Raw genomic sequence first — 22,546 nt, 5'->3', positions numbered from 1 at the left:
GTACTCTCCCAATAGGATTTAATGCAACATTTGTAGTGGGGAGCTCTGCTGTCAAACAGCACTGCAAAATGTGCTCAGTTTAGAGGTGATGTGGCTTCTCCCTCTGCCTCCAAACTGACACCTGCCCTAGAGGCCTCTGCAAGAGTCACATAACACCTGAGGCACAGCTTGCATCTCAAGGTAAACATCACATGCAGACACATCTTATTTTTCCTGTGGCAGGAATTCAGTCACATCCTTCCCAGCTGACCAGCAAGGAGGAAGAGCACAGAGTCCCAGCTTAGCAGAGAAGGAGCTGTTGGCCTGGCAGGTCTAGCTTTTGTTAAGATATTGAAGTCCCTGTGCTCAGTGATCCCTGAAGGCAAGTCCATAAATGTGGCTGCCCATCCATCAAGTGTGACTGGGCACAAGGAACAGATGTGGAAGCAGAGAGGCACCAGCTCTCTACACATCACTCAGAGAAACACAGTGCTCCTGTGTTTGTCCTCATGATTCAGTCCCCAGTATCAAATGGAAAATGTTAAAAAAATGTTATTTATAGAGGAAAGAAAAGCACAGCTACCTCTAACAGTTCCCTAATTTTGAAAAGCAATTAGTTTCTGTACACTTCCCTCACATACACAAAAAAAAAGTTCCTCACATTCTTTATCCTTAGCAAAATCAAACTCCTCCTACCTGTGAGCAATTCTCTAGGGGAACTCAGAGGCAAAAACCCCCAAACATTTGGAAAAGGCATCTGAATGCAGGCTGCTTAACAAAACCTTGGGTACCACAAAGGATCCAGGCAATACAAGAAGCAGAGCTCACCCAGCTGCTCTTTTGTATGGAATGAAACACTGAAGGTATTGGAGCAGATTCACACACGATAAGATTTATTAAACAGTGAGGGAGAACTTTGTTCCCATTTAATATACTGAATGACCTAAGTGCAGGCAGCAAAACCCTTTGATGGGAGGAATATTCCAAAGACAGATTTCAGATGCAAAGCAGCAGCCCTGGTAGGAGCCTTGGCTGTGCTGTGCTTTGTTTTAACAGGTTCCAGCAGCAGCTGAACCAAGGCAAACCCAAACCTCAGCCATGTATAATTGAGCACTTGCTGCAGTTAAGGTAGGGCAAGTCTAAAATAAACACACCACAATACACCACTCTAATGTCATCTCTGCAAAATCCTCTCTAATTTCTCCTCTCAAGAAAGCACTGCTGAGGTCACTTGGCTTCTGTCCCTGCCTCAAACTCTGAGCAATTCCTGTCCTTACAAAGTACTGGGAGCCTGCAGCCAGCACCCACTCAGTGGAGGAAAGCACGGAGTGAGCACAAAGAGGGGGAAGAGGAGGGAACAAGAAATAATTACCAAAGAAAAGAGGGGGGAAAAAAAGAAAACAAGATATGTAGCAATTTCCAGTTAAGCAGAGGCTGCACTTGGAGCAAGACAAGGCAAGCAGACCTACACGAAACAACTGTAGAGCCACTGAGCAGAGCATCTCCAGATCATAGCGGTGCCACATGCCACAGCCCTTCCCTCCAAACTTCCTGCTACATCTCAGGCAACAAATCCTGCCTGGAGAGGAAGAAAGGCACAAACAAATCCAACAGGAGTTCTTCCTCAAGCCTCGGGTTACAGATTTCAGAGGAACACCGTGCCAGGCAGATAGGCTGGGGCCAGGAGAGCAGCCACAGCTATGGTGAGGAGAGCTCCCTCCTTGGTGAGGAAAGCTCCCTCCTTGTCAGCTCTGCTCCCACCCCACAGTGCCAGGAGAGGCTCCTGCCTGCTCCTGGGTTGCCAAGGCACAGCATCCCCTAAGGAGATTGGGGGGGCTGGCAGCCAGCAGAGGCAGCAGGCGAGGGGAAGCCGCTCTGCAGGCGTGGCTAAGGTGACCTTCCCAGACAGAGAAGTTCCTCCTTGTCCTTTCCTACAGCTTTGATGAGATCCAGACATTAAAGGCAGCGTGAGAGAGCATGGAATCTTCCAAGAAAGCCTCCAAACAGCCTCTGGGAACAGGACAGGGGCAAAGGCAGGTACACACAGCAGATGTATGCCAAGCCTGCACATCCCATCTTGCAAGTCACACCTTTTAGGAGCAACTCTGCTGCTCCACTGCTCTTCTGACCAGAGGGCTGTGAGCATCAGGGTTTGTTGCAGAGCAGCTGGAGCACTGGTAGTTTTGTTGACTCAGGGTCCCGTGGCAGACAAATGTCAGTGTGTTCCAGCAATCCTTTGAAGTTACCATATTTAAAACAGCTCAATAAACTGATGAAGTAGCTTAGAACTGGCACTTTATCTTCCACAAACATCAGAACATCCTAAAGCTGTTGGTTAGATGCAACCACATGCATTTACAAACACAAGTACATGCACTTGTGAGCACCACAGTATAGATTTCATCTATTGATAGATCTGCAAAGCAAATCTTTGACTTGTGCCTGTATCAGCAGCATCCCAATCAATACAGGCAATAATTATACAGAAATAATACTTCTCTGCTGCTTTAGAGCCTCATCTGATATGCTGAATCTGTAGAAAGGAAAGAAAATTGCTTGCTGCCTTCCTTTTGCCATAGATGCCACTAATTCATGTCCCAGTGCCCAGCAAAGGGGCTGGATTAAAAGGGTCCTTCCTGTATTAGGTAGGAAGCTACTGGGAAAATGAGTATTGCTCAGACTCTGTCAGCAGAGAGGTAATCCCAGGGAAGCAGATTACTGTAAACAGGAAGATCATACATGCAGAAAGTGGGGGAAGGGTTGTTTGTACAAATCTGTTTCTGTTAAACAGCTCCATTAACAACACAAATCCTGTTTTAAATTACAACTAACCTCCCGTGATCAAATTTTTATCCTGTTGCTTTTTCTATCTATGTCTGTAAACAACAGAGATTGCAAAGGAACTGCATGGGAGTTCAAACAGTTAGCAAAGCACCAAGTAATTCTTACACATTCACCATAATTTCTTTCCCATAGGAAAAACAGGCAGAGGAGAAGCATGTCAGGGAGCATTTTAAACTTCTCACCTCTTTTCACATGTTTTGGAGTACTGGTCTTCAGAGCTGCATCACTTCCTTGTAAATCAGAGCCCAGACAATGCCCTAAACCACTGACCTGGCAGCAGTATGCAACTGCCACTGAAAAAGAGCTCTCCAACCACCCCATCTTGCTGGCCCAGCCCCAAGCTGACCCTTTCTCCTTGCACACCATAATTCAGTAATTTTCCATGACAGGAAAATCTCGGTTGTAAGCCGGGAACTGGAAACCTCTGGCTTGCAGTGGTTGCCCACGGCACACAGCAGCCTATTAGCAAAGTTCTGTTCTATTCTACTGTCTATAAGGCACGTAGAATAAAGGGTTAAAATCCTAATTGCTCTGGTTATGAAGCTCTCCTGCTGATTTTGACCTATTTAAAAGCCAACCTACAAGGCACAAAAGACTTCCAATTACCGAGCTTACCAGGGAGAGCTCTATATTACTTGTAAAACAAGCCTGTGGACATCAGGAATCCAAAAGATTTGGGGGAAAAAAAAGTTTAAAAATGAACTTTGCTTTACAAAACTGGTGTGAAAGGAAAGAACTCAGCCCAAGCACCCAGCTACAGCCAAGTCTCCAAATTGCCTTACACCAAGCTGCTCATCTGCATGCTTCAAACAATTCCAGCAATCCCCATGTGCTGGGAGACACTCCCCGAGAGCACAAAGTCAAATTCAATACTCAGCCACTCTGCAAAGTCACAGGAGAGAGCCTGGACTGTCATGCAGAGAATTTTCTGCTGTTCTCCCAGCTCCCAGCCCCGTGGAACGGGACCCTACCGTCTCCAGCACCACCTGCAATTCACCCGGCTCTGCCCGTGCTGCAGCACAGGATTTTCCCTGTCCAAATGCTCATTTTGTAGGCACCACACCCCTCTTCATTTTCCAACTGCCAATTATCTGAACATCCTATTACTTGGTCAACAATTCTGCAAGTCTAACCAGTTTTATTATTCTTTTTTTTTTTTAAAAATCAGAAACTTAGGGTAACTTATTTATCTGCAAGTTACACTCAGGTGTGATTAAAAGCTGGGTTTTTCTGAGTATATTGCTCTAATCTTCCACTGAGATTCTGGTCTTTCCTGGCAAGGTTCTACCCAAACCTCATTGTTTGAATCCTGGCTTTGCAAAGCCCTTCCCTGCCTGCTCTCCTTGCAGATCACAGCTTGTCTAACAGACACCTCTCAGGGTTCAGCCAAGCAGGCTGCTGAATTTCACAGCAGGAGAGTTCTCCTCTCTCCTCTGGTCTCTGCTATTAACGTTTTCAATTGGTTTGTTTTGATGGACCAGAAATGCTTAATTGATGCAGTTTCATTTCCCTGCTAAACTCGAGGTGAATGCTTCAAGGAGGAGCCTGGGCTTTGCAGAGAAGCATCAGCAGTTAGGAAATATCTATTTATAAAGGGGTCAAGTGAGCTTGCAGGTGGGAGAGAGTAACCCAGCATTAAGAGGCAGGTCCGTGACAAATGCTGGGGTCTTGTTAAGTTTTCAGTGAAAAACCAAACAACTGCTGAAAGAAATACGTTCACCAAAGCAGGAGTGAGGCATCCCTCCAGAAACAAACCACTCCTCCCTCCCCTTTCCCCACACTCCAGTGTGCTGATAGCTACAGATATGCTGAATGAATGCAAGCTGGGAGTGAGTCAAGCCTTAATAAGGCATTGTGTAACACAGATTTCCATCCTGACAGCTAAATCAGGGTGAAAATCCCCCACCCTTTTTTCCAGAAACCGGCGTTAAATTAGAGCGAACCTGAAAAACACGGCAGGTTTTGCTTCTATGATTTACACCAGCCCTGCTATTTTCTCTCTGCAAAGAGGCAAGGAGGGAGGAACAGGAACTCACCCAAAGTAGAAGAAGCTGTGGCTGGAGGAGTGGTACCTTTTGACCATGAAGCCCAGAGCCATGGCTACCTGCTTCCCTGTGCCCCGCTGGAGCCCATTCCCAGCCCCGCTGCCACTGGCTCATAATGCCATAAAATGACTTCTAGCAAAGCAGGAGGATTCCCACGTGGCAGTAAATCCCAACAGGGCAAAGCCCTCCCAGCTGTCTGCAGAGCTTTGCTGCAGTCACTGAGACCATATGCAGCCAGTCACAATCATCTTTGCTCCCTCTCTGTAAACAAAACTGGCTGGTTCTCTTGGAGATACTCTCAAATTCCTGGCCACAAACTGGAAATATTCATTTGGTCTCTCCTTTCAAACAAAATTTTCCTTAAGTCTTTTCTCATGCTTTTTTCACATGTTTTATATATTATGGACATTGAGAAAACATTACAGACAAATGTGTGAGTTGAAAAGCTCAAAGGATGCAGGAGGAAACAGGCTGGAAAAGCTGTGAAAGATGCCACAGTGACACGGTGCCAGGTCCCCTCCTGGTGAGAGCTGTTGGCAACCTGGAGAGATGGTGCACTGGCCACACATTAAAGAGCCTCATTCCCACCTGCCCTGGCTCACAAAGGAGCACAGTCTAAGTCCTGCCTTGTAAAGACAACATATTCAAGTACAAAAAGCCACCAACAAACAGCCAGAGCCTGAGTAAAAGGAGGGATGTGAATTACAGACTGAGAGATCATGGGTTTATTCCTACAGGACACCTGGATGCTGATCCATGTTTCTAGAGGGGCACCAGAACTCTCTCCTCTCCCTACCCACTAACCCAGGCACACTGAAATAAAGTTAAAAACCAGAAAAGGTACATTGGCCAATTGCTTTCTGCTGAAACAGAAAATCTGATTACAAAAAAATCTGCAATACATCTCCATCCCTGCTCCCTACAGCATTCCTGACTCTCTTCTGTTTTAAATCAACTCTGAACAGACAGCATCTATCCTCTGTCATCATCCAGCATGGCATGCAATGTTACAGTATCCCAAATCTTGATGTGCACCAGGATAACTCATCTTCCTTAGCCCAGAATTTTAGGGGTATTTATCTGTAAAATCTCCACTTTCTTGACAGGACCAAACACCCCAAAAGCATGAAAAGGCAGTGTGACAGCAGCCTCTATTTCCTTCTAACCCATGCAGGGTTTTAATTTCTAAAGCTGTATAATACTTTCTTTGAAGGCAGGGCTCTTGTGTTTGTCAGAGCAAGAAAAGGGAGATGCTATCAGCCATCCTGGCCCTGAAAACCTGTGCAACACCATGACATCACCTAGAATCACCTGCTGGAAAGGGGAAAGGGCTGACTCACCAGGGCAGGACAGCAAAGTTCTCACTGCTCCAGACTGAGAGGCTGATAGAGAGTGGGGGGGAGGAACAGAAGGTGAGAGAGGGGCAATTCCTCCTCATGAACTAAGAGTCAGCTCTATGTTCAATAATGCCACCATGTGATCAAGTACCTGGATTTTATGTTTTTGTGCTTTCATGAATTTCATGAAATTTTTCGAATTTTCATCAAAGAAAATTCACATTTCATTTCAGTCTAATTGAAAATTTGTGCCCACACTGGCAGGAGTAGAAGGGGGTCTGCTTTTTATGAGAAGGCAGCTTTGCTGTGTGTTACATCATGTCTTAAACCAAAGATGTAGGAATTAATTATAGCTACATTTATTAGCTTTCCCAGAACAACAGTGCTTCCCTGCCACTACAAAAGCAAGTATCCAGCAGGAGTACCAAGCTCAGGAAAGACAACCAGATTATTTATGGCAAAAAAATCCCAACATTACAAGAATTTAAACAAAGCTGCTTTCAAACAATGGTAAAAATAACAGGTACTTGATAGCCTGGTGGCATTATTCAAGATGCTTATGCTCACTGAGTTGCTGTTAAAGCCACGTTGCAACACCCTGAAAGTAGTGATTTATAGGAAAACTTGCATCAAAGCAGCCTGGGTGGACTACAGGAGCAAGGCCATCTAGATGGTTAGTCACATCTGGTAAGCAGCAGGCTTTTCTGTAACTCCTGATGTTAACAGACCTCCAACATCCACAGCCTTGCTATCTCTGTGATTTTATGGTCTGCCTTTCAGATGGAGAAGGCAGCACCATTGATTGAAGCAGCACAGCATGACAGATACAACTAATGAATTCAGCTCAGCTAAAGGAGAAGGGAAAATGCACTGAACAATGTCCAATCACAGAAGCCTGCCGTGGCCTCGAGTACAGGCCAACTTATTTTTCACTCTATCTACTTCTCCTGCTGGGCTACTGTGGAATGTTACACAGAATATGTTTAATAAAAACAATCAAGGGACTTTGCAAACAGTTAGGAAACACTGTGTTTAAGAGCCTTTGCTTGCCTCACATACAATCCATTCCCAGCCTGGTTCTCTAGCCAAAAGCTACACAAGCAAAGATAAACCAAATGGAGCACTAAGATGGTCAGAAATCACTGAGTTTTCCAGTCTTCTGAAAAACAGATCATCTGTTCCTTGTGGTAACACTGCAATAACCAAAACACCAACACTGCAAGGGTCCTCAGAGTGCCTGAATTGCACTGCACATCTCTGGGCTGTGCCAGCACTGGTGGAATCACCCTGCTCACACCAACACAACTCCTCATCTCACTGGCCTGCAGGCAAGCCCTGCATGCAGCAAGCCAAATTTCTCTCCATCTGATCAATCCCTTGGTTTTGTATCATCAGATTGGAAGTCTGCAGCTTATTTGAAACAGGTGCAGGACAAGGTACTGGAGTCCATCTGCTTAACCTGAAGCTGGGAAGAGCAGCAGCTTCCCAACCTGTATCAGCAGCACACTGCACATTAAGCTTACAAGTACAGAGACAGCCCCACAAACCCCTCTCGTGCCAGCTGGACAATAAATCCCCTTCCTGGCCCTCCTCCCCTGAGTGCACTCACGTGCTGGGTGTCAGCTCTGCACCTTACCTGTCCTCAGAATTGTTGGGAGAGGGCAGACGGAAGCTGATGTTCCTGTCCAGCTTGGACTGGCTCTTTGTCCTCTTGATGGATCCTTTCAGGCGCTTGCTGAAGAAGCCCTGCAATGAGAAGGTGCAGAGGTGAAACAGGGAAGTTGGTGCCAGTAATGAATCACTCAGGGCACTGTCACTGAGCCCAAACACAGAGGTTTGATGCCAGTCACAGGACGGGCTGGACTGGGATTGCTCTGAGCGAGAAGAAAGGCAGGGCTGGGTTGGCAGTGACAGTTCCAGGAGGGGAGAGCCTTAATTGCAATAATTAGCACTACTCACATTACTGGGGCACTTCTATGGATTCCAACTATTGTACAAGACACCCAAACACCACAATTATCATTTTAAACGGAGCAATCTACAATATCAGTATTTGTTCCTACTTCCCCTCTCTATGCTATGGTTTTAATTCTTGGTGAGCTTAAAAGTACAGAGGTCTTATATTATGAACTTCTATTGAGCCCACAATTGCAGCCAGGTTTGCTTTTTTAATTGAGATATAGCACATTAAATCTTAAAATAATTAATGATTTCAATATTCTGGCTAGCCAGAATAGAAAATTTCAAAGCATTTCCCACACCAGTGGCTCCAGATATCAGTTATAATATTGGTAAGAAGCAAAGCTCAATTCAAAAATCTGCTTAGGATCTAAAAATAAAATAAATCTTCAAAAAATCTGTCTTAAAACTACAATTTTTCACCCAACAATCACAGCCCAAAGCCATGTTAGTTAGAGGGAGCCTCTGGGATCATCTCCTGCTCAATGGGAGTGTGCTGCCAACACTAGGTCAGCCTAATTCTGACTTGGTCTAGCCAAGTACTGAAAACCTCTAGAGACAGAGGGAACAAAGGAAGGGGAATCTGCTTTCTGCATCTGAAGGCAGTGCTACATTTAAGACTGCCCTTCAGTTTTAGTTTCTGAGCCAGAGGCTCCTCAGGGGTGAAAGCTGCTACATTCTCCTGATAAAGTGGAAAAGAAAAGGCCTGATATCTAAATACAAAAAAAACCCAACAAAAAACCAACAAACCCCCCCAAAAAAACTCAAAAAAAAAAAAAAAAAACCAAAACAAAACATCCCAAACAACAAAACCCACAAAAACCATACCCCACAAATGTTCCAAATGTGCTGGGGGGAAAGGTCCTGTCAAAAGGGAAGAAGTGTTTTCAGCTGTGAGTGCTGCTCACTCTGCCCATGATGCTGCATTTCCCTTGGTCCTGGTATTGAAAAAGTGCCTTTGAAAAACCCCTGTAATCAGGAGATGCTCCTGGGCTTCTCTTGGGGCAGTTGCTGGAATTCAAGTAGAGGATGCACAGCACTTTCAAAGGCACTTTTGTATATTCTGACCTCTCAGCATAAAAGGTAACAAACCCAGCCACAGGGATTCAGTCAAGTACCTGCCAGTCTACTCCAGCTGCAAACATGAAATAACAAGGCTTTTTCCCCTTAAGGGCAAATAAGACAAAGCTGACCCACTTCAGCAGGGGTCCAGAAGTATTTATATTGAATAATTCCAAATCCCACTCAGAGAAGGATGGTGAATATTCATTTTTGTGTGCATGTACAGTTTTAAATTGGTACTGCTTTCACATGGAACATGCTCTTAGTTTAATTGAACATAATCTATACCCCAATGAAACAAATGTTCTCTCTGGTGTTGAATAAGGCTAGTCAGAGTTGAGTATACAAAAAACCAAAATAAAACAAAACCAAAAAACAAACAGGGTAAGAACATATTTAAAGATAGAAATTTATTCAAACGAAGGGTATGCTTATTGGGCATCCTCAAGAGCTGAAAACATTTGCAATATTTGCTCTGTGCTGGCAGTTCATGCAGGGCCAGTGCTTACAGATGGACAACCTGTGAGCAGCATGAAAAATTCACACGTGCCAGAACTGAGCAGTTTTTTGACTTCCATTTGCCAAAGGAAATGCTTTTAAATACCAAATGCAGATAGAAAAAAAATTAGTGATGAAAAATAAACTTCTATCTGCAACAAGACCACCTAACTGAAAGTTTTATTTCCTTTTACTGCTATAGACAAGAAATCCCTGCCAATGTTTATAAAGCAGCCTGCACCATTAAAAAGACAAAATCACCTCTACTGCTTTTCTTATTGTGCAGGTATTTCTCCTAAATCCTTATTTCAACACAAAACTGACTCTTGTTTGGTCCTTATACCTAAATGTAACAGAGTGTCTGAGCTTTAAGAACATCATGGAGCTTCTTTAAAAACAGTGAGAATTTTACTGTTTAAACAAACACCCTCAGACAAAAAGATGTAAATTATTACCCAAACTGCCCAAATTGATGAGACCGTGTTCTTAATCAAAAAAGTACAAAATATTTCGTAGATAAACTAGCTAGGATGAAATTTGAAAAGAGACAGATTTGAGGTTCACAGTTGATGAGATGGAGCTTGGTACAAGCTGCCCCCAGAATCACAGGTTTAGGGGAACAGGGATGGAAAAAAGAGATGGGGAGAGAGCAATGGTGCACAACCACACACACAACCAGGAACAGGGCAGGGCAGGTTTGTCACCTCATCCAAAAGCCTCAAACATTGGCCTAAGAAAACCCAGTGATAACAACCTCTAAAAATAATTCAATCCCACTGAGAATTCTATTGCATCTCATTTGGAAGTTAAGCCACTCGACTCTCCCACTCTGCCAAGAACCAATCTCCACAGGAGAAGGGGTAATTCAGCAGGCTGTTGGAAACTTCCCCTCATAGCTGCACAGGGAAAGCACAGAAACTCTCACCCCCAAGTATTTCCAGCCCAGGGGTGGTGGCTGTTGAGGGCAGTTTAGGCTTTAGGAAAAGATGACTTTGAGACAAAGATGCCAACTCCCTGTTTGTCCTTAACCTGAGCAGGGCAGCACAGAACTGTCTGACAAATTCAAAGACAGCCCAAGTATGAGCTACCCAACTCCTGAACTGCTGCTCCCTATGGACATGATGATTCTCCACTCCAGGGAGAGCAGCCCATGCATAATAAATAATGATTGTCCTGGCTGTTTGAAAGGGAAAGGTGAATTCAGCCATGAACAAATGAAACTGTGTATAACCATAACACAGATCAGCCATTGAGAAAAGGCAATCTGTGGAAGTTTCAAAGCACTAAAAGTAGGGTAAAATGGGCAGCAAAAAAGGTCCATCTTACACACAGTGCTGTTACCTCCATTAGTTCTTTCTGGGGACAAACACACTGCATCTGAGCCTTGCAACGCTTCTTGAACATCTGTAATTCTTGATGAGGAGCACCAATGCATTATTAATAACACCAGGTGGGTAACTTCATTTTCAGAGCCATGAGACTCATCTTCTCTGAGGGGAAGGGCTGGATGGGTACAAAGATAACCCTCAAGTGGCTGTGGATGACAGCAGAACTGCCTCCCCACGAACGTGCATGGTGAGGACATGAAGCATTTTATTCCTTAAGCTGTTCACAAGCAGCTATCAAGGAAAAAATCAGTGTCATAGCCAAGTGAAAACACTCTCCTGTGCCAGTAATGTTGTGCAGCTATGGGAAGGCAAAGAAACAGGGGAAAAGGGCCAGGTGGTAAAATGGAAAGATCAAACTAGAAGGATATTCCAGGAATGAGCAGCAAAATGCTGAAGTTTGCTATTCCTTGCAGAACAACAGCAGAAGGCCAATTTCACTAGCAAGAAGGTGAAGTTTGCTTATGAGCCCAGTATTAGCCAGCATTAAAATATTAGCAGTGACTCCCTTTGAAAGGACTCTGAGCCACTCACACAGCAGAGAAGCAGGTGAAAACAACCCTGGATACACTTTGGAGGGGATATACAGAACAAGACGGGGACTTACAACAGCCACGTTCCACCATCTACTCATCCAAAAACCTGGCACTACATCATTGAAGAGGAGGTTTGTGCACAGGCACAGAACAATAAAAAGCATGTCTGGATGTCCAAACAGAGGATAAAGCCCAATAAAAGCAGAGTGGTGTTATGTAAATCTGCTGTAGCTTTCACACTAATGCATCACTCTTCTGATTTTCTCATCTCAGCAAGAAAGCTAGAACAAAACAGAACTCCAGAAGTATAAACTGATTATAGGCAGACAAGAGGGGGATTTACAAATGATATATTTTAAAGACCAACTATTTATTTTGGGAACAAAGGCAAGACAGGATTATAGATGTATAAAACAAATAGAATGGAAATTACCTAAGCTCCTCATGCACCCTGTTACATAAGAAAACCAAAGGGCAATTTAATATGAGAGGCAGCACGTTTCAGATTGTCAGGAGACCTCTCCTAATGCTATCTATAAATGAGCCCATCCAATTCACCACCACAAGATATTATGCAGACAAATTTTTTTTCAGCAAGATTAAAAAAGGATTATGTGTTTATATAAGGAAGAATAACATATGTAGCTGCATTAGTCAGGTTTAAAAATAACAAGAGTGAGCAATAATCATGCTTCAGGACACAAGCTGATCAACAGCAAGGATCAGGAAAGATATTTTTCCCCTGATGGGACAGCACTGCAGATTTGGCCAGATAACAATTTCAACTTTCCAATGAAAGATGGTCTACAGCCACAGGAGGGATGCAGAATAGGAGGAACAAGTTTGGGAACAGTAATAAGAAACACAAGGAAATGCAGAGGATACTGTAACAAGGGTACACTGAAAATCCACCTGTTAATAAAATGCATCCTAGGATTGCGTGCACTCTGCATGATGTGCAGCCACAAGTCCTGCAGGAATCCAATTTCCAAGTCACTGGGAATTATACTGAAAAATGCATGAAGAAGCAAGAGCTACCTGATAGCCAAGAGAGCCACATCAGCTTTTCAGATCCCAGTTCAGCAAAGTGTTTAGCATGGACGCAACTGGGAGCAGCACCTGGCTGCCCTTGTGGGAGCTGCCCACAGCAGGGACAGCAGATGGAAGGAGCATCCTAAACAGCCCCTATCCAGGAATTAAGGAATACCTGTAAAAAGTCTGTCTGGAGAGCAACTGAACAACAGTGCTAAAAAAGTAACATGATAAGAAACAGGTCACCTGAGCCTGTCAGGAAGGGCAGGCAATGATTTCCTGACCCTGGCTCTTTCCCTGGCATGCAGCCCAACACTTCAGAACACCTTCTGATAAAGCAGCACACAGGCTAATTACAAAAAAGTTATTGAAAATCAGCTTTGGTGAAGCTCGTAACATGAACCCGAGGAATGGCTGCAGGAATATCTAAAAAGAGTAATTCCAACAAGTGATAAGGTATCAAGGCAGAAGGAAGGGTCCAATGGGATGCGGTGGGGATAGTGGCCTGACTGCTTCTGCTTAACATCCTTGTTAATCATCCAGAAGAAAAGTTAAATAGCACATTAATTACACTGAGCTATATTAAATTAGGAGGTGAAGCGAGGGCCAGGGAGGACAGAGAAATAACACAAAGGGTTAGGAGCAATTAGGAACTGGTAACACACATTCCTGTGAAGTTCAGTACCAGAAGGAGAATCAATTGAAGGGAATTAAAAACACAAGAGCAAGAAAAGTGATAAAAGGGCCAGAAGGATTCATTTGCAGAGGATGCATTAATTAAACTTTGCATAACTTGACTAAGTCATGATTTGGAGGTGAAGAATAAAATGAGTTGGTGCATATTTAAATACTACTAAGCCAAGGACAACTGGAATGTGTGCAGTGTTTAAAGCTGTGTACATTCATAGCTCCACTACATTAACTAAGGAATAAACGGAATTGGATAAAGTCAGGTTTACACCAAACATGAGAATAATGCTCGTGCTGTTGGGGTCCACCTGACAGTGTCAGAGCCTGAATATTCCCATCATCTGATGCAAAACTGAAGTTTGATGTAATGAACAAATCTGCTGTGGCAGCAAGACACTGTGAAGGTTACAGAGCCTATGAACAGCACTACCCCAGAATAAATATATGGATGAAAGTGTGGGGAGCACCCTGGAGATAGTCAGTCACCCATTTATGCTTTCTGACACAGAATTCATGGAATAGCCAACTCAGCTAAGGCACAGGCAAGAGATAAACACTGGAGCAGATTCAAACAAACATGTCATGAGAAGTAAAGAGTAAAAAGCAGAAGGAAAAATGTAAATTTCTATTGAGGGGACAGATTTGAGCACAGCATTTTTCATGGGGGATGCTGTGGTGCCTCACGCTGATACAAATCAACAATTCCATCTCTGCATTGGTGCTGATGCAGAATTAAAAATATATATTTGTATGCCACAGGGTCACACAGGCAGCACAGCTCAGCCTTGTCCTACCCTGGCAGCACAGCAGGAGCAGAGCAGTGCTCTGGAGAAGCAACAATCTTGCTGACTGCATAAAAGATGAGGCTGGGCAGCCACGAGATCTCATCAAGCTTTGACCTTCACTTGGGCTGGCTGCATTGTCTTCTGTTCCATTTAGCAGTACTCTTAAAGAGCAAAGAGGCAGACAGCACTTCCATAGATCCAATTATACCCTCAGCCAGAAACAAACCAAGGAAGGCAGTCTGCAAGTATCCTACATCAGGGTTCCTACAAAAATCATTGCATTTACTTCAGGGATTGTGCTCTGGCTTTCCTGTCTCATTCACACTTGTTCCTTTGCCTCTTTCTCATTTTTCTTTCCCCATTAGCCAGCAGACATGGATGAATCATATTATTTGTAATAACAACTCTGAGCCAAAACTGGAGAGCACAGTGTGAGTCTGAAGGGTGAGTTTAGAGATTCCTCTCCATCCTGCAGGAGGTCTGAGGATGTGGACAGTCCCATATTTACCCAATTCCAACTGCAGAGCAATGAGGGAATGTGCCAGGCTGCAGCAGTGCTTCTGGGGCTGCCCAGTGCCACAGCAGGGAAGGGGAAGCAGGGAGGAGGAGGCACTGCCAGGACATGGTGTGTGTGGGAAGGGAAAAGCTGCTCTCTCGCCCACCCATGCATCACAGAGCCTACTGAGAGCCAGCTCCCTCTGCCTCCCTGTTTGCTCAGTCAAATAATATCCATTATTAACATTAAGACTTTGTCTGTATGTGTCTTTATAAACAGCATACATCTGCCTATATGGGAGTAGACACATTTCTTCACCTCTGCTTTGTTACCTTTGGTGCCCTTCCCTTCTCTCTTGGTATTTCTTCCTGACACACCTGGAAATTGTCAAACATCAAAGTACACAGCTGAACTTAGATGGAGACTAATGTTTCAAGTGCAGATAAGACACTTTGAGGCAATGGGGAAGAAAAAGAAAGGACAAGCACCAAGAGCTCTTCTCTCTGTATGTGTTATGCAGTGTCAGCATTTGCAGAATACCCTTTACTCCCCTCGGTGGGAGATAACCAGAACCAATCATGTCATCATAAAAAGGTTTGGCTTGGGAGGGACCTTAAAGATATCTCATTCCAACCCCCTGCCATGGGCAGGGACACCTTCCACTAGCCCAGGTTGCTCAGAGTCCTGTCCAACCTGGTCTTGAACACTGCCAGGGATGGGGCACCCACAGCTTTTCTGGGCAGCCTGTGCCAGGGCCTCACCACCCTCACAAACAGGTAGGACATGCTGGTCCATGTAGTGGCTCATCCTAGGAAAGAGTGTAACTACTGAAATTCTGTTTTCACACACTAGTAAATTTAAATATACACCTTTTCCTCCAGCGCCCATGCAGGAGGTAAAAAGGCAAATTTCCCAAACTTTACACATCAGCCCTTAAGCATAAATCCCTCATTGACCACCACCACTGAAGAGACTACTTAAAAAATGCATTGTCAAGGAAATGTTTGCTTAAAGGCAATTATGCCGTTATGAATCAAAATTCCAGATGCTAAAGCAATGCCAATTAGCAGTACTAAAAAAACAGATGCCTTGCTCTGAGTGAGTACCACTGCCTGTGCTTGAAAGGAAAAAACCTGCACAGAACATGCTGGAAGCCACTGTCCTATTGAGAAGTCAGCTTTGCTCTGAGAGACAAACTTAAAGAGCTGTAAAAGCAACTTATTATGAAAGTCTCAGCATAATTTTCCATCAGGATGGAAGAAGGTTAAGCTGTCCCCTGCCTTAAGCTGCTTTGTGTTAGAAATCCAAGCAGTGAGTAGACAAGGTATGGCACAGAGTCAGGGCCAGGGGAAGAATCACTGAGACAGCACTATGCTGCAGCTGCCTGTAGCCCTCCAACCTGCACTGTAGGTGACAAAGCCTGGAAAAACAAAAAAGCAACTTCTCCTACTATTAATCTCCTTTATATGCAGAATAAATCCCTGTCAACTAGAGACAACCTCACAGACACAAGTCTGAAGGCATCTCTGGCATCCTTCACTTGCTGCTCTTCTCAGATCAGTGATCCAAAACTGAGACTTTCACGAGGCGCCCAAGTCACCTTTCTTTCTTCTGAGAGCTGGGAAATTCTTATTATCAGTCAAAGGCAGGAACATGATTCCTCCCCACCTTCTCAGCCACCTATTAGGTGTGTGCCAATCTACCAAGTTAACAGTGTGTTTGGTTTCAGCAGTTTTGGCTTGAGCTCATCTGTATTGTTAAGAAAGCTGACTTCTAATTGCAGCTTGCTCTTTTAAACAGCTCACAAACTCTAAAACAGGGTGATCTCAGCCCCCACTTAGGAGTAACAGGGTATAAATGGGTTACTCAGAACAAAACCTCCAAAGCCAGAAGCCTTGTCCCCATGAGGAGGACAGGAGGGTGCATTATGCTCCTGGGTGTGCAGGTGGTCAGGCAGACAGAGCAGCAGAACCCAGCTCCACGTGGCACAAATAGCTTCTAGCTCTCTGCTGGTTTATGCCCAAGAAAAGCAGCCAGGTACTGCTTCCTGGGCTTGTTTGCCAGAGTCCTAAAAGCACAACACACCACCAGGGGAAATGAGAAACATTCTGCAGGGTTCTTGTTTTGAAAGGGAGCAGGAGCTAAGAAATATCAGAGAATTATTAGAGAGCCATTAAAACATTACTTAAGAGATAGGATCATCATTAAAAGGAATGGTACAAAAATGAGGGAAAAAAGGAGGCATATAAAATAAACAGTACAGATAGTCATCAAACACTTCTGACACACAGCTTGCAGTTGTTAGACAAAGGCTACTACAAAGCACATATACATCTAAAGGCTTGGGCTATTACTTATAGATGAAGGCAAAGAAAACAGAATTTCTGATAAATGAAGACATGGATAAGACTTTTGAAGGTTCTCAGAGTTCAGAAATCTTCCTGGAACTCTGTGAATCATGGACTCAGTATCAAAATCTCAGAACTTGACATAACAGAATATTCTCGTATCAACTTCACATACATCTAGATCAAGGTCCTTTTTTTCCCAAGAACCATCCAGAAAACAGCTCTCTGAAGTGACAGAGGATCCTTCACAGAACAGCTCAGGTGGGAAAGCACCTCCAGAGACTTTCTAGTCCCTTCCAATCTGTATTATTCTATGACTCTGAAAATGGCCCAAGTAAGGATACCCACTGTATTCACTGCCCCCTTGGTCCCTTTCTGCATTCCAATACACCATGAATTCTCAGGTTGCTTTAAACACCATGTATTCTATACACTCTGACCAACCTTAATACTTGAATAATTTAAATAACTCTCATTAAATCTTTTGGCTGCTTTTTAAAATTTATTTTTAAAATTACACGATGCAAGATTTATTCTGAAGCACAAAGATTGCTTGCCAAAAGTACAGGAGAGCATGAAAACGTTCACAATATTCAAGTTAGATATTTTAGAACATGAACAAATATTGTTGAAAATTACTGGGCATTTCATTTTAACTTGATGATTTGTCCTCAGTATAATAATAGAAATGCCTTTGTGCTCCTGGACACACTGACCAAAGATTGCCCAAGGAAAACCCAGGCTGTAGCTGAACAACGCTCATGCACACTCACAGCCAACCAAACTCAGGACAAACCCCAAAGAGCTAAAGAGGAATTAACACACCTGCAGAAATTTCATCAGCTTCTGAATAAACTATAAAACCATTTCAATTTTCTATGTATTTCACTGGCAAGAGGGAAAAATAACCAACCTAAAGGAACTTGTTTCCTTGTCAGGATTGAATATGGAATGCAATCCCTGGAGGCGACTTCAAAAGTATTTATATAGGTCGCTGCCTACATTAACACTGATGTTTCTCTATCTGCAACTTTACATCAAGGCAATGAAAAGGAGCAAGTTAGGGATACAACAGGAATCTTACTGATAACACATGACACTTGATAGCAAAACCTCTTGGTCAACTGGAAATATTAACCAAATATTCCTGTGCCCCCAGGCTCCCCCAGCCTGGCTGTACAGTTGACATTTGAATCTCTTCCTCCCATCCAATGAGACAAATGCCCCTGTGCAGGGAAGGCACACTTACTGGTACTCTGAAAGGAGAAGTGTTCGGGACATCCATGGAGGTGGTTTTCTCAGAGGTGCTGGTCCCCGAGATGCTCCGTCTGCGAGGAGATCTCTCTGCTGGGACCTCTGAGGAAGAGAAGAAGAAGGTGGTGAATGGGTGCCCGGGGGTGGGGAATAGTCAGGCTTTGTGCTCTCCAGGACAGAAGCCTCAGGAAAGTTTTGAGTGCATTACTAAACTGCTAAATTAATCCACCCCTATTTACCTGTATCTTATTCACTTACTAACCTACAATGGCATTTTCCCTGGCAGATTCAAGGTTGTGAATCTGATTTGACTGGGGAAGATTAAAATAAAAAGTGCTGGTAAAGATCAATACCTGGACATACTTAATATTCTGTTACTGTTTGAGAGACAGTATTCAGAGAACTTAAATCTATTTTCTTTTAGATTGAATTTTTTACATAAACAGTGCAGTAATTAAGAGAAACCTCCAACCAAGACCCAGGGAAGCTCAGTTTTAGTTCCAGCTGAATGTAATTCGGCAAAGGTCAAAGTTCGGTGCTGTATGATCCGACTACTTGCTCAAAGCATGCAACCAGCAGAAGACTTATAAGTGCCTGGGTAATATGACATATATATCTCTGCAGATTAAAAAAAAAAAATAGGTCAACTTCTCCTTGTTCTGGCTGTATGACCTTACTAAGATACGACTTTGGCATCTTAAATCCATGCAGACCGATCTGGTGAGCACGAATATTCATAAAAGCTGCACTAGTCTTTGACTAGTACAAATTCTGGAATAACAGCATCACAAAGTACACACAGCATTAAAAATCTCTCCACAAACACACATATATGCATTTTTATATAGAGCTAGATATGCACATGTATGCATACAGATACCTTTATCACAAGTGCTGCCCATCTCCAGCTCAATTGCCAGACTTTAAGGAATCCAGCTTCACAAAACACCCCCCGACACGGGGAGGGAAAAAATCACTTCCTAGCAGAAAGTCCATTGTTATCTTCTGAACCTTAAAGAACAGCAGCAAGCCGTGACTCCAGGCAGGGACATTTTGACTCCTGCCGTTCTCCTTTCAAGAGCCAGATGCTGCTTCAACTTCCATTGCCGGCCCTGGGGATCCGTGACTCGCAGCGGAGGGACCGCGGGTGCCTCCGACCGCCCTCCTTCCGTGCCTGGCGGGGAGCGAGCGGAGCAGCAGCAGCGCACAGGACTGACTGCAGCTCCTCAATCAATCGCTCCGGCTGCACATCCTCATTAGTTACTTTCAGGCTATTAACAGACGCCCAACTGCCGCCTTCCCTCCGCTACCGAATTTTTCCCTGAGCATCCTGATCCACAGCAGCGAAAAGCAAGGTTTATGGGGAGAGACAGCCAGCTGGTGCCACGAGAGCGGCGTTTTCCTCCAAAGAGCCGAGGGAAAAAAAGGAGAGAAGCCTTCTTCAGGGATAGCATTACTTGTGATGCCTTTGCACGGCGGATTTTGATTTCAGCAGAGTTATGATACGTCTCTCCCATGGATGCTTGGAGACTGACAAAATGGAGCACAGAGGAGGAGAGGCGAAGGAATCCGGACCCTGCAGTGGTAGTGTCTCACTCGGTAGAAATTCATCTTTTAACAAAAGCACGCTGCTGCCATCGAGCCCCTCGGTGTTGGGGAAAGGACTGCTAAGAGGGGGAGCAGCCTGGGGACTGGGCAGAGCCCAGCACACACAGGTGTGGTGTTCCACCGAGGCACAGCCGGCTGTGGGGGCGATGCCCGAGCCCTGCCCGCACCCACCGAGCCCATCCCGGCCCGCCAGAGCCAGCGGGAGCCGCAAGGGAGAGATGCCCTGTGGGGAGAGCCCTCCTCCTCCTCCGGAGCAGCACCGGCTCTGCTACAGCATCACCTGCTCCAGAGCTGCAGGGTAAGTCCCCATCAGGGCACCCTCGGAGAACAAAGCACTTGGAGCAGGGCCAGTCCAGCCCAAGGTTTTTGAGTCCATCAGTCCCAGCAGCTCAGGAGCCTTTGCAGTGCTGCCAGTTTTGCCTGACAGTGCACTTTCATATCACCAGCTGCCTCCGTGGCCTAGATGAAGGGAAACTTTATTTTCGGCAGCACCTGTAAGTAGTGCTCTGCCCAGAGCAGTGTTAGGTAGGATATAAAGAGTTGTCTCTGCCATTCCCATGTCCATGCAACAAAGGCAAACTGGATTGATGTATTCCACTGGATCAGGACTAGAGTGAGCACCTTTGATCTCACTCTGACTAGGAAGGAGTAACGTAATAGGTTTGGCTTCCTCCACTAGTCACGAGCAGGAAATCACATCAAAGCTGCCCCGGTAATTTAAAACACTCTGTTAACTTTGCTGAGTCATAAATGGAAACACCAGCACTAATTCCCCACTATTTTCCACAACACATTTCTGCAGGGGAGGGGCAGTTTGGGGAAGAGCTTAACTTTAAACTGAGTGGAGTTGAAAAGGTACCACAAGGAATGTGCCTAGCTCCCCTTGCCTTCCCTCTCCTCCCCACCATCCCCCCAGCAGCAATCCAACTTTTCTGTAAATAAAATGTTGGCATTTCACCAGTAAAATGAATTTCTTCTTTTCTCACACCATCACAGAAGTGTACCAAATGGGGAAAGGAAAATGAAATATTCACTAGGTGCCTGCAGTGAACTAAAAATAAAAAACTACCTTTCCCTCTCTTCTCCTTCTGAAAAACAAGAGCAAATAGACACACTCAGTCCCTAGGAAAAGGAAGACCCAGATACAGCAAAATTGTCAGGATATATTAACTGGAAATCAAAAGCTGAAGCAACTTGCTATGACGCCTGTAGAACAGTATTTTTGCTGAGTCTTGAGAAAGAAATCTATACTGTCACCACCAGGCAAAAAATTAGACAGTTCCCTCCCCTGCTCCACTAGTAATGCTTGAGGCTACTCTTGCATAATCTTCACCTGCTGCAAAAATCAATGCACCTCTCATCAGCTTAGTATTAAATTACAAGTGCTTTCTGCATTGCTCACTCTCAGGGGCCAAGGCTACAGATAGATCACATTGTTTCTCCATCAAAGCCTTTTCAGCCCGTCTGTTTCTGGGAAGAAAAAAAAAAGGCAAAAGGGAAGAAAACCCACCTGACAGCTCCTCCCCATTTCAACCTTCAACAAAAAATTGTAGAATCTTACAATGGTTTGGGATTGAATGGACCTTAAAGATCGTCCAGGCAGGTACACTTTCCACTGTACCATCAAACAAATGAGTTGTAAACATCCCAATGGGTCACTTTTATCACCTGATATCTTGGTGATATCAGTAATACTTATGGAAATAAGTATTTATCCAAATAACTATTTACACACTACATAGCAACAGTCAGTTCCTAATTAGCTGAGCCAATTACTCTGCAGTGGCAAATGCCTCTGAGGAGGGAACTGCCCAAGGATACAATGCAGGTAGGTCTCTCCTCCCATCCTGCTGAGCCACTCTCTACCCTCAGCAACACCAAAGCTTGTTCTGTAGGCCAGGAGCAAGGTTTGTGTAAGCCAGGTGCCACTTACTACATGAGCAGTGGTGAGGGCTGCCCTCCTTTGAAAGGAACCCTCTCTGCCACAGTGGTGTAGCCTCAGTGCCCTCTGGTCACCACAGGGCTCTGGGGGCTCACCTAAATTTCCTGTTGCTGGGTGCTGTGGCCACTTGAAACACTTGCTGTGGTGGAAATTTGTATTTTCACTGTGAAGAGCTTTTTCTCCAGGTGGGAGAAGCAGACACTAAACAAACCTCCCATTTTTGTGGGACAGCCACACCAGGTAGGAATTATTTACAGATACAGAAGGAAGAACAAGAAGATGAAGAAGTGTCTCAACAGCATTTTTCTGATGGGGATTACCTAGTGAAATAGGAAGCTTCATATCAAAATAAATAAAAATGATAGTGTTTTATCTTGCAATAAGCATTCTCTCATTTTGCTCACTTGGGGAGAATTCAGACTTAGGCCCAATCCACAGATTGTCATAAAAATTTCATTAAATGCCTGTACAAGAAACCTAAGGTAAAAGCAAACTCAAACGCCCCTAATCTCTTTTAAGTCCTGAAGTCCAAGTTTGTATTCTGACTAAAATACATTATGCAAATCCTGCAAGGTATAACTTAAAGGGAAAAATGGAAATTTGCAGAGATAGCTTTTCCACATTTATCAAGGCAACCAGACGGGGAAAATAAGTCACAAGAAGATACATCAGAGTGAATGCAACCAAGTTTCAGGACACTGAAGTGCACAAAAGCTGCCAAGCCTGGAAAGGGAAATACAAAGGGA

The 22,546-nt window shown here is 44.3% G+C and overlaps 1 protein-coding gene across 10 annotated transcripts in view; it reads right to left on the bottom strand.

Moving 5' to 3' along the window:
- The window catches only part of RASAL2 (RAS protein activator like 2), a 189,418-nt gene that overhangs the window by 29,376 nt on the left and 137,496 nt on the right, over positions 1–22,546 (bottom strand). For 7 of the 10 annotated variants that reach the window (XM_050977175.1, XM_050977174.1, XM_018911987.3 and 4 more), the window contains 2 exons: positions 18,246–18,352; positions 7,842–7,951 (listed from right to left, as the gene is read on the bottom strand). In XM_050977175.1, coding sequence (XP_050833132.1) covers positions 7,842–7,951; positions 18,246–18,352 — 217 coding nt within the window. Of the gene's footprint in view, positions 1–3,005; positions 3,088–3,794; positions 3,846–7,841; positions 7,952–18,245; positions 18,353–22,546 lie in introns of those variants that run through there. The other 3 variants (XM_050977179.1, XM_050977178.1, XM_050977177.1) reach the window with 3 other exon arrangements.

This window comes from Serinus canaria, chromosome 8, assembly GCF_022539315.1.
Source record: "Serinus canaria isolate serCan28SL12 chromosome 8, serCan2020, whole genome shotgun sequence".
NCBI lineage: Eukaryota > Metazoa > Chordata > Aves > Passeriformes > Fringillidae > Serinus > Serinus canaria.
Note: the sequence above shows the minus strand (reverse complement) of the source record. Positions and strands in the feature narration are given on the sequence as shown.